Source organism: Magallana gigas, chromosome 7 (genome assembly GCF_963853765.1).
Source record: "Magallana gigas chromosome 7, xbMagGiga1.1, whole genome shotgun sequence".
Taxonomy (NCBI): Eukaryota; Metazoa; Mollusca; class Bivalvia; order Ostreida; family Ostreidae; genus Magallana; species Magallana gigas.
Window position 1 is genome coordinate 5,251,760 of NC_088859.1, and position 13,196 is coordinate 5,264,955.

At 37.5% G+C, this 13,196-nt stretch overlaps 1 protein-coding gene across 14 annotated transcripts in view; it reads right to left on the reverse strand.

The window, feature by feature from the left end:
- LOC105324662 (probable 3',5'-cyclic phosphodiesterase pde-5) overlaps window positions 1–13,196 on the reverse strand; it is a 31,213-nt gene that overhangs the window by 12,417 nt on the left and 5,600 nt on the right. For 10 of the 14 annotated variants that reach the window (XM_011423794.4, XM_066066934.1, XM_011423796.4 and 7 more), the window contains 8 exons: window positions 9,926–10,009; window positions 5,141–5,293; window positions 3,747–3,781; window positions 3,072–3,177; window positions 2,896–2,945; window positions 2,399–2,424; window positions 1,991–2,099; window positions 294–387 (listed from right to left, as the gene is read on the reverse strand). In XM_011423794.4, coding sequence (XP_011422096.3) covers window positions 294–387; window positions 1,991–2,099; window positions 2,399–2,424; window positions 2,896–2,945; window positions 3,072–3,177; window positions 3,747–3,781; window positions 5,141–5,293; window positions 9,926–10,009 — 657 coding nt within the window. Of the gene's footprint in view, window positions 1–293; window positions 388–1,990; window positions 2,100–2,398; window positions 2,425–2,895; window positions 2,946–3,071; window positions 3,178–3,746; window positions 3,782–5,140; window positions 5,294–7,546; window positions 7,921–9,925; window positions 10,010–10,266; window positions 10,334–11,003; window positions 11,068–11,702; window positions 11,833–13,196 lie in introns of those variants that run through there. The other 4 variants (XM_011423802.4, XM_011423801.4, XM_066066938.1 and 1 more) reach the window with 4 other exon arrangements.

Consider the following 13,196-nt stretch of genomic DNA (forward strand, 5'->3'; position numbering starts at 1 on the left):
TTCACTAAGTATTTTCTCGTCTATTTCTTTTAAAAGCAGACCAATTGTAATGCACAACTCTATTCAAACAGGGTTAAAATCTCTGAACCCGCAAACGCCGGTTATGTATTCTTTCTACAAAGTCGCTACCTCCATATCCCGCATGAATCACCAAAGAAGCCATTTGATTGTTTAAATAATAACTGAAATATCCCAGTGCTGAACTGTAATTTGGTTTACTTTATACCTTTTTGGATTATCATTGAGACTTGAAAATGGATAACATTAACAAACCATTAAACCAATCCAGTTACCTAGTATGAGGTTGTTTCCGTGAAGCAGGGGGACAGCAATAGCGGACACGCCCCTCTCTGTCTCCACGCCCATCCCCAGTGGGAACCGAGGGTCCTGTCAAAGACCAAAACTAAGAATTAACATTTTGCACAAAACGAACAGACAAGTTGTCTTTTTGAAAAATTGTCAGTAAAACCTGCGTTGACTACAGACAATGTATTGGCTCCATAAACCATACGAAATCACCATATTGAATTCATTGCTTATAATTAAATTTTTTTTACTCTTCATTGTAGATAAAAACGGTCATTTGACCTTTAAAATTACGTAAAATTGTACAAAATTCAAACGTAACGTCAGGCGTATGATACGTTTTTGACGTTAGTCTTACTATGACGTAGGCAACATTCTTTATACGATATAAAATAATTTTTTAGCCAATCAGAAAGCGCGTTACAACCAGAATTAAATTATTTCTTGTTTTTAATATTAATTTCACTTCTTTGTTTTACATAAAAAACCCTTTCGTTCCAAGTCAGGACTCCAAACCCTATCCACCCACAAATCCAAAGATTTTGCGTGCATTTAAAGACACCGCTGTTGCATTGTCCTAGCTATATTTCTATAGTCTTCATGTGTTCTATAAAAATTGCTTTTATTCTTAATACATGCATTGATTGACAATAAGACCCTTTGTAAAACTCGTACACTTCTTTAAAGCCTTAAAATATGGACCTGCTTCATTTACTAACATCTACATTCTATTCCGGTTAAAATTCCGGATATAAGGACTTATTTTTTGTCGATAATCGATTCATTAACGCTAATAGAAAAAAAACCCATAAGTATCGATCGGAAACATTCAGTTACGTAGATACAATGTTTATAATACCTAAAACAAATGACAGTTCTCTCTCGATTCACCGACATTGAAGCACAAAAATTCGAGTCCATCATTTCGAAAAAGTAATTTGCATGTAGATGATACATGTACTACAAGTTCGATTTTTTTTTAGATACCCCTCATTGTTTAAGCCATGTTATCCAGAGAAGATATTTTTATCATTCCTGGATTATACATGTACATCAGTACGTTTGATTCGTCATGCTCAACAAAGATAGCGGAAGCCAGTGTTGACATAGATTCTATCACTGGGTTATCAAGGGAGATCAAACCGACCTATCTTCATCGCCGTCTCCTGACAATGGATGACGTCAGAGGTCAACGAACTGTGTCTGTCAAATTGTTTGACAATGTACATTGTCTGATTGCGATCTGTGAAACGGTCGCCACACCTAATCATACTGACGGTTGTACAGCCACCAGATGGCACTGCTTACATCGATACTCTGTTTATAGTACATATGTGACGTAGAAAACGATGCGCATGTGCGTGTAGATAACTGCTTTAAAGACTGGTGACAGTGTTATGATATTATTAGAAATGTTATCTTGCAGATTTATAACAATAATATCTTACTTTGTAGTTTAACGATTCAAATCATTTGCCCACATCACATATTATGCTCAAAAACTTAACTCCAGCAACCCCCCCCCCCCTACCATCTCCAACCAAAAGTATGACATTTACGTGGCTCCGACGATAGCTTAGTAGTAAGAACATCACAAAAGTTGTCTTAAACCATGACCTATGTGTCGCCTGGGATCCTTACTCACACCAAATGATGTGTAACCTACTATTTGTGAGTTCCTTACCCCTAGTAAACTGTTTGTGAGGAGTGACTCTTTGGTGTAGGCTACATAGGCCGGGAGAGAGGTCCGGGGTTCGATTCTTCCCACGCATGCCGTCGGAGCACGCTGGTTTCTGGAAACAAATACAATCACTGAGTACTTTTTGTTTTACAAGGGATATGTTTTAGAAACACGACATGAAAATAGTAGTAATGAAATTGTCAATGCATGTATTCAGTTTTTAAAAGAATGAATCAATTGTAAGTAATCGTCTAAAATAAACAAGATAAATATTTCTTGTTGACCACCTTAATTTTTCTTGAACTCTTTATCGTTCTTATTTTGTTCATGTAGTAGTTCTAAATTTTTATTGATATCATAACTCTGTTGTGTTTTCAATTAAACAAAGTCTGAGTGTAATCACAAACGTACCTGCTACTTTTACTGGCCAGAAACAGCTACAAGTAAAAAACAACACTCTTTTAAAACAGAACAAGGTACCTCAAACAGCCATGATGGCTAACATCGTCAGATTCATGAAATTTCTTATTAACCAACGTTTTGACTGGCAATGTTATTATTACAATATGGTAGTAATATAAGGAATAAGGAATCATTCTTTGAGTATTATGAGATGATAATTTCGGTCGGGCGTGATCAAATCCAATAAAGCCCGAAGGGCTTTATGATAGATTTGATCACGCCCCGACCGAAATTATCACCTCATAATATTCAAAGAATGCTTCCTTATTACTTATGTTTATATAATTTTAAGCCATCGTACGATTATATATCTAAATATTAATAAGCTAACCTCGCTGGCGCCTCGATTTGGCGTCATCTGTATTATGGGTTATATAGTACAAAATCGATACGTAGTGTTATCACAGGCAAAGACACTGGAAAATGTACATGTGTTATTATATTACCTGGTTTTGTTCATCCACTAAGTAGAGATTGTGTCCATCAGCGTTCACGGCTGTCAATCAAAATATATTTGATAAACAATTAACATATATATAGTACATGTATATACCGTTTTTATAATTTTGAGACGTTTTAAAAGTATATAGTTCGCTATTTTCTAATGACGTCATTCACTCACATTCGGCTGCGCACGCAGCTAGTTCCGTGAACACTCGGGCTTTATTGGTTGTATTGTCCTTGGTGAGATCTTGGAGAATCCGCCATTTTTTAGACTGAACACAGTTCTAAAAGAAAAAGCTAGTTACACCCCATTTGACGGAAATAAAATTGATTAGGTGGTGAGGTGGGGTATCAATGTTGATAAAATTACATCATGTTTGAAAATACCATCCACCGATATGAAATATTCATATTGTACAATATTTGACCAAAAATGAATCTCAAGACATCGTATTTATAGCGGTAAAACATGTGAAAGCCCTAATGGGTTCGAAATCAAAGCCGTAACAGGCCCTTAAAGCTACAGCGCTACGCCGTGAAGAAGATAGCAAAAAGGCATGAAAAAAATTAAAGTGAATTTCATTGTATATTTCGAAAGAAAGTTGGTCACAATATGGACGAGTCCTATCCCTCCTTACAGCGTTATTCTTGTTTGTCGTTATGATCCATGCAAAGAGGATTATGAATGAACTGGTGTTCCGCCAGGGAACCAGTAAGAATGCTTGCACTCGAGGGTATTCAACGCGATGAGCATTATATTAAGAATTCTGTACATTGTTAACAAAGCCATTGGAGCCGTGCAATATACGGTAATGACGTCAGCAGCTAACCTTCAGTGACCCCTGAATCTTACCTTCCAATTGCTTCTTTGGTCTTTTATCAAATCACCTGTAAACATATACATCAATATTTAATTAATAAAAGTGTTTACACATTGCAGTCTATTTCAGTGTGGATATTTAAATTAGTCACTTGTCAAAAATCGGTTAGGTGTTTAATATGGAGAAAAACTAATTCAACAACTGCATGATTTACTGGTTATAGTAAACCACAAATGTCAAATCCGATTTCATTGCGTGTGTACGTAAAGGCAACCTTCAATAGCTCAGCTACACATAATCCGCGCAGATTTAAGGTTCAACATGCGAAGATGTTTTTTTCTTTGAGTAACAAGTACGAAGTATAACAGACATAGGACACAGCTGATGTTGGACCAAATCTACTATAATGGCACTCTCTTAGCAGAAAGATCCCCGTGTTACCATGGCGATATAGTAGACAATGATGCGCGTGCATCTGGGTACCGGGACATAATCCCGAATAGCGTTTGGGTTTTAGAAACATTAATGTCTCATTAATAAAATAACGTGGACTAAAACTTTTCCGTATAATCTGACAGACTTGAAAAGATTTGACAAGCCTTATCTCTAAAGGTTTCAAATTTAAATTACGAACTTTCTGAAAATGTTATTCTAATGCGAACGTTGAATTCCCCAGATAAAATTCCGTTGGGGACGTTTGGTGCCTTAATGCATGTTGTAATATTGAATACATTGCATTGTGTAATATTGAATACATTGCATTGTGTAATATTGAATACATTGCATTGCGTAACATTGAATACATTGCATGGTATAACATTGTATACACTATATGTACCAATGTATAGATTGCATGTTGTAACATTGTATACACTATATGTACCAATGTATAGATTGCATGCTGTAACATTGTATACACTATATGTAACATTGTATACACTGCATGTAACACTGTATATCAGCGTATTTCAACTTGAACACAGGTGAAACTTGCACAAAAGTTATTTTAATATTACCGTGTGTGTTCAAATATTCGTCGGGGTTATGAAAACTTTCACCAAAATTAGTCTCTTAAAGGGTGAACTTTTTGAGTTGTTTCAATAATTTCCGTACTACCCTCGTACATTAGACGAGGTAACGTATTATAAGAGCATGTTGTACATTGTATATATTGCATGTTGTAACGCTGCGAGTGTACGACTATTGAACTTCTATAGCATAAGTACGTCTACTGCAGAACCAACCATTCTTATCCCGTCAGCACTTCGTTCGAAGAACATGAATAAGACAAAACCCTAACCCCGTGTGCTTTTGTTCATTTATTGGCGTGAACCAGACTGTTGTGCTGTAACTTTTATATCATTGGTTTTGAGCATGGTATACCAATACACGGAATCGTGACGGTTAAATTATTAAAAATTCTCACCATTAGTGAGGGCCACGGGGTTGTGACCTTGAACTTTATGCTTCCGCTGGGACCACTGTCGTATCTTATCTTCGTGCACGTGCTGCTGTACAAAACTGTCGAGGAAATCCGGATTGTCAAACAAAAACTGGGTCACCGTCTCTGGCTGAAGATCTACAACAACAAATAAAATAATGTAACATTGTACAACAACAATGAAAAATATACCACAACAAAAAAATAAAAATATCGTACAACAAAAACAAAAAATGTAGAACGTTGTACAACAAAAAAATAAATCAGGGTATCATAAAACAACAATAAAAAACAAAATATAGTCAATAAATATTATAGTATCCTAAAACTAAAAAAAATCTTTAAAATCTTACGAAAGGAATAAAAACCAAAGTATCCTAAACAAAATGAAATTTACTGTACATTACAACAAATATGACAGCTTAACTTATAACAGCCGATGAAATATAAGAATACAAACAAAAACAACAATAAAAACAACAGGATCTTGAAACAATTATAATGATTAGGGACTTCCACTCATACAACCATACGAATCAAAAATATTACCACAATAATCACATAATGTTATTAAAAGGTAATGGTACGTCCTCTGATTCCCAATTCAACAGCATATATATATGAAAAATCACAATTTTTTTCATATAATACTACGTGTGTGGGTTTATACTATATATTTTTGGAGTGTATATATATATATATATATATATATATATATATATATATATATATATATATATATATATATATATATATATATATATATATATATATCAGATTAAGGATCCATATAGGGCCTGGGCCTGATCAAAAATTCAATTTGACATCAAAGATATGATATACATATGAACGACGCATGACCTGTTTTGCATTGAAAATAAACATACAATTGCAAGACATTGTACCAACAACAATTAATATTTATATATGTAATTTTGGAATTTTTATCACTTTAAAATGATTTCTTAAAGTTAGAGTGAACCTATTTTTTTTAATGTGAATGGTGAATGATATAATTCCCCTAAAAATTGAGTTTTATATAATATTGCTATTTGCATTGATTTTTCCTCTCAGAAAAGCACTTCAAAATTCTGAAATTTCATAGAAACTAAAATGAACCGACTTGGACTGTAACACGGCGGTCAGCCTGGACTTTTTGTTTTGTTTTGTTTTTAATTTTTTATTTGCATTTTTTTTTAAATAACAAACAATGTAAATTGAACTTAAACCACGCATAACCTGTTTATAGAACCAAAAGACAATGGGGACCCGTTTGTCACAAGAACGCGTTGTTAAATGGAACAAAACAGACACAGTAGTGTATGTACGTCAGACAATGAGAACCCACAAACCTTAAACAAAAAACTGACACAGGGTCCGGGGCCAGATCAACCTATAACAGAACTACGTCACAGGGCCTTTTTACAGCCACAGGGTTTAATTCTACAACAACTGATTGTTTACTAACTAGGGCTGTTTATCGAATCTGAAGAAGAAATGATGTTTTTTTTAAACTAATTTTGATAGTTTGGTATTTTCCCCCTCTCATCCACAAAGATATGACACCGCATTAAATGGAAGGCAATTACATTTCAAGAAGGAGAAAGAAAATAAAAAAACACCCAGGAGATGGCTCTTGAAAGAGGAATATATCTCCCCGAATCTCTAGACACAAAAAAGCAATAAATTGTACATAGAGAACCCGATCACACGTATACCTGTACGATATTAGCCCCTCTCAGCTATGTTTTAAATACCTGATAATTCATTTGGTCGTTAGCAAACTTTCAAAGATATGGAATACAGTTTTCGCTCCATTGACTCATATTAAAAACGCCACCAGGAATCTTGAAGGTTTTAAGCTTTGACAGTTACAAAGTGTGCACACGCTTGCATTCTCCCGTCAGGGGTATATACAATTTTACAGAAGCTTTCCCATTTTGTATTACAATTAACAGCCGATCACAACAGCCTGACGATCTTAATGGAAACCGTCCATAAGCCATCAACAATTGTATATGTAGTATTTAATCATTTGTGAATTTCAAAAGGGAGCTCGCTCTCTCTTTGTGACTGGTATTGACGTTGTAACCATTCAGAAGTAGGTTACTGCTTTATACAGAGAGAGAGAGAGAGAGAGAGAAAGAGAGAGAGAGAGAGAGAGAGAGAGAGAAAGAGAGAGAGAGAGAGAGAGAGAGATAGATATTCCGGTGTGGTTAAAATCACATTTTAGGACAATTCCTGTCCATACTTCTGTCGGCCAGAATGGTGGCCTAAGTAAACTATGTCCTCTAGAGGTATTAAGACCAAAAGGTCAACATGAAACTCCAGCCTTATGACGTATTTCCTCGCGACCCCCGGGGTCTCCCGAGGGAGAGTCTGGGGACTTACCTGCCATGTCAGGGAGGGTAACATTTCCAGCACTGAGACTTATCCCCCGAGTCACTCTGCTGATCGATCACACTGGGTTCCCGTCGTCGCCTACTGACCTCCCGGATTTTCGAACTTGCGGATTATGGCGTTCTCGTCTTGGAAGTTATAAGTATTTAAATTCCCAGTGCCCGTGATCAGAGCGCGTAATTCAATCTATAACGCATGTTTACTTTTGCCGCCGCACTAAGCCTTGTCGTAATGAGCCTGTGGCCCGAAAGCAAACACTTTCTACAAATTTGTTCGGTCATCAACAAAAATAAATATTTAAAAAAACTGAGAAGAAATATTCATTTTGGATTTGACGGGGGTTGTGTCCGGCGAATTGTATACACAAAGCTCCTCCTTATGTGGTACAGATGAACTGGTATTGTTTTATTATTCATTAGAGGACAAGACACGTCACTAACTCAACACATCAGTAAAAACCAAAGAAACAACGAGTCCACGCAATCATTTTCAACGTTGAATCCAAACGGAAAATATTTGCAATTAAAGTTATTATTCTATAATTTCCTTCCAATTTCAATTATAGCTTTCGCTCATCATGTTTGAATGTATTAAAACAAGGAAATTTTTAAGTAGTATTTTTTATAAGGAAGTGCTGAACAGGAATGACCTACAATGCATATATACAAGAACTGGTTCGACATTCTACTAGTACAGGAACCACGAAATAGTTTAGACAGGCACCACTAGCAGAATAGTGCAAAGATACCACTTAAATTAACCTTGAGCCAGGGTACAAACCACGACCAAGTTCATGTCGACTAGTGGTAGAACATACACGGAAACCACACGGCAGTTACACATCACACATCGACTAGTGGTAGAACATACACAAAAACCACACGGCAGTTACACATCGACTAAAGTGGTAGAACCTACACGGAAACCACACGGCAGTTACACATCGACTAGTGGTAGAACCTACACAGAAACAACACGGCAGTTACACATCGACTAGTGGTAGAACCTACACTGAAACCACACGGCAGTTACACATCGACTAGTGGTAGAACCTACACAGAAACAACACGACAGTTACAGATCGACTAGTGGTAGAACTTACGACGGAAACCATACGGCAGTTACAGATCGACTATAGTGGTAGAACATACACAGAAACAACACGGCAGTTACAGATCGACTAGTGGTAGAACCTACACAGAAACAACACGGCAGTTACAGATCGACTATAGTGGTAGAACATACACAGAAACAACACGACAGTTACAGATCGACTAGTGGTAAAACATACACAGAAACCACACGTCAGTTACAGATCGACTAGTGGTAGAACTTACGACGGAAACCATACGGCAGTTACACATCGACTATAGTGGTAGAACCTACACAGAAACCACACGGCAGTTACACATCACACATCGACTAGTGGTAGAACATACACAAAAACCACACGGCAGTTACACATCGACTAGTGGTAGAACCTACACAGAAACAACACGGCAGTTACACATCACACATCGACTAGTGGTAGAACATACACAAAAACCACACGGCAGTTACACATCGACTAGTGGTAGAACCTACACAGAAACAACACGACAGTTACAGTTCGACTAGTGGTTGAACCTACACGGAAACCACACAGCAGTTTCAACACTGTTCAAAGTCAACCACTAAACAAACCACATACATTGGATTAGATAAAACCAAGAAATCTCGTACAGACAAAATTTGTATAGAATCCACTAAAGACTTCATACGGGATTATTTTTACCAACACCGATGTTGTACCTAGCTCATTGATTCAATAGAAAAATAATAAGAGACCAGTCTGAATACTAAAACTTTCTTGATTTGTAAGCTAGAACCTAGTACTACTGTGCAGTCAAATGTCCCACCTACTACATCCGCTTTTATCTTTTGCAAGAAATATCCCTAATATGTTCAGTTAATAGAAAAGTCATCAATTATACGTTCAATCTAGATAATCGCATCACCCGGGTTCCAGACAAAGCTCTATCTATACAAATGTACAAGCAATTAGAGATGCATCGTTGTTTTGCTTAGCAAATCTGATTGATGCTTAAGCGCCAGGACCCTCCGTTACAAAAAATTCAAATTACTCAACTCGGCTCTGCATACTTAGCTTTTGGGATGAAAACTTAGACTTAAGAAACGTTAATGACAGAGGGGCCAGGTTAATGACAGCGGGGCCAGATGATTTCCTGGTTGATCTAATTTCTGGACAACTAGGATAGCTATTCCGTTCAAGCTTACTATAATTTGAAATGCATCAACAGTTTTATGTACCGTCCATTTCATTAAACTCGCCATGTTTAATAATCTCGGTTACAAGCACGCTTGACTTACCTGGTGACCTTGCGTACATGGTTGAGGAGCTGTGAACACTTCTACTGGAATGGTGTGGAACAAGTGCAGGGTTGCATGTCACCCCTACAACAACAAAGGTAATCAACAATCATCAGGGAAAATAAACTCGATACAACGACTTCCAAAGATGAATAATTCATATCCAAAAGGGCGCATCGTGGTCAACGACAATAACAGGACAGCGAATCGAGTCCACCCTGTATATACAGACACTGCCTACCAACGCCATCAGCTTATTCAACATAACAAACGGTGAAAACAGAAAATGATTTTTTTTTGTTTTATGAATTACTGCATTTCTAATTATAAACAAAAATAACCAGCTCCATCTTCTGTTGATAATTTTTTAGGAATTCGGTTAGCGAGACCCATCTGTCTTTACAACTCCTGTGACAGCGTTAGCAATTATTTACCAGCCATATATTCAAAAGAATGGACAAAAATGATATGTCAACTTATATCTAATAATACCTAGCCACCGATTGTCATGGAAACCTGAAAAAAATCGATCAGGGATTGAGAGATTATAGGGCTTAATCAGTGGGGTGGTTTTTTAACTGCATCCCTGTGAGGTCAATTTCCTCATTGTGACGTCAAAATAACGTCATTTTCTCTAAGATCGAATTTCATGGGCGGGATGAGCAATGGGAAATTAGAAAATTCTAGACAGATTTGACGTAAAGTAATCATATCTCGCATGAGAGAGAGAGAGAGAGAGAGAGAGAGAGAGAGAGAGAGAGAGAGAGTGTGTGTGTGTGTGTGTTTATGCAAGCGGTTTGTAACCCAGTATGTTAATAACGTAAGAGGGACTGTTATGTGACGATCAGAGATAATTTGGGCCGACAGAAATATGTCTTTAACTGCTCACATCAAGGGCTGGGTGACATTGCGGAAGCTTTTGATACATGTTATAGAGATGGCATCAGTGCGGGATACATGTAAGCGTGACGTGAGGGTTGCAGGCAACCAACATACTGTACATTGTATATTTATGCAATGTATGATTTACTTTTTAAAGAAAGTAAAATACAGTTATGGCTTATTATTTCTAACTTACTGAGCGGTTTCTGACTCCAGCCTATGATTCCATTGGTTAAACGAGACATTCACATTGACTGCTCTTTTTTTTACAGATTTCGTTTACGTAACAATACTAATAGTTGTTTTCATGTTTTAAATTTTCAATGGTTTATATAAAATACCTACAGATGATTAACTCTGCGTGGTTTTCGGAAGAGTATCCCTGAACTCTCGTGATTATTTTCATATTGATATTTACAGATATGACAGTTCTCCGTCGAAATCATCGACGTAATAAGAAAATCGTATAGGAAATATTTTAATCGACAAACAACAAACAATAAAAGAGAATGTACAAAGAGATGGTAAAAAAAACTGGCAATCGCCTCGTGATAATCGCCGCTTCCTTTGAACACTGGGGGGGAGATAAAGCCCCCAGACGAGTAAGTAGCGGATTAAACACTGCACGAAAGAAATCACGCAGAGATTGAACTTTGAATGTTGAGAACGACAAATCTTATAGCTGTCAACAACCTGAGGTAAATAAATAAACACACGGCCCTTATGTTGGGTCCGCAGGTATATTTACGTAGATAGAGTACTAGCCGGGACATCCGATCCCGAAAACCGCAGTCACAGTCAACGCTTCCTACTTTTAACAGAGAACCGCGGATTTATCAATTGTAAGCCGTTTCTCCCAAGCAAAAAAAAAAAAAATCTCCTGTCCCCTACCTACCTAGCCACTCGACCGACATCCCTCCGCTGCTTGAGTAGTCGCTCCGACGTCTGTGTGTTTGACACAGCTTATGACGTCACAACACCACCAGATAACTAGAGAAGATAACAGTGACACAAGCATCTCTCACCAAATCTCACGCGCGGTTTCCCCCACAATACAATCCGGACTTTCCGCACATTATTGAAAAAGAAGTGGGCAAATTTATCTTTTTATGATATGTTTGATGGTTTTTGATAAATATACTAGTACTTGATAGTTATTCGGTAATAAGAAAGGGACGTTCAGATAGCATCTTACGTTATTTTATATAGGAGATAAAGCGCCCCTCACGGGCTAGTGTTAATTGATTTGGAAGTTTACGACTGAGGAATGGCGAATCACCATTTGATTTGGAGCGGAGTTTGAACTCCTAGAAGCCATTCTCCCCTCTAGCCCAGACAGGACACACAAAGATCGTGAATAAAGCAGCACGAAATATAACACAGAAGTACAGGATTCTCCCAGTACCACACTATAGTACTCGCGACTCGAACAGGGCGGTTAGACCACTTCGACACCACAGTAGTGATAAGACTATACCACAGGATATTGACTGGCGTGGTCAGTACCAGAAGAAATACTATATTCTTTATTTGCACAAGACATACATCTTATGGCATAGGTTATTACATATAAATATAGCAATATTGAAATAATGGTATGGTACATGAACATGTGAAGTTCATTGATAATGTATATAAAATAAAATTTTACTAACAGGCGAAGAAACCAGAGAAATTTTTCTTAATTATCATGAATATTGAAAGCTAGATGGAGATACTTCCCCAAATTACTAAAACGTGAAGTCTGAACATCATCAGGATCGAGGGAGTATGAGGGTTGGGGGGGGGGGGGGGGGCAGCACTCCGCTAGCGTTAAACATAATCGTCAACCCTAACTACAATAACAACGATGTAAAACTCACTGATACCGAATTCAGTCGTAATGTGCATATTAAATGAGAAGTATATAAGAAATTGAAAAATAGTTTTAAACCACCAGGTGTCAGAATCGGAATCAAATACCATTTACTAGTGTTATTGTTCATAAGAACTGCCCAGTAGGGGGCGCAGGGCAAGCTTCCGGCGCCTTCGTTCCTCGAGTTCCGACTGTATAACTACCCCAGTAGTTGCACACGCAGAGAAGAGAAACCCCCGATCAAATGAGGATCTCCCAATTGCACGCAGTTGAATTTAAAGAATTTCCCCCATGGCGTGAGGCAGTGCATATTCCTTCTGATGTAACTTCAGGCAGGTGAAGAAACCAATGGTTTGTGTTGATATTTCAGTCTTTGTAGCTGGCGAGTACGTATTGATCACATAGGTACAGTCGGAATTTATTAGGGTTGAATTATGATATTCACAACCAGCCCACGGGATCACGCCTACGCCCCGATGTGACCATTCCTGCCCCCCCCCCCCCGCCTCCCTGGCAATCTCTGTCGTCGTTTAT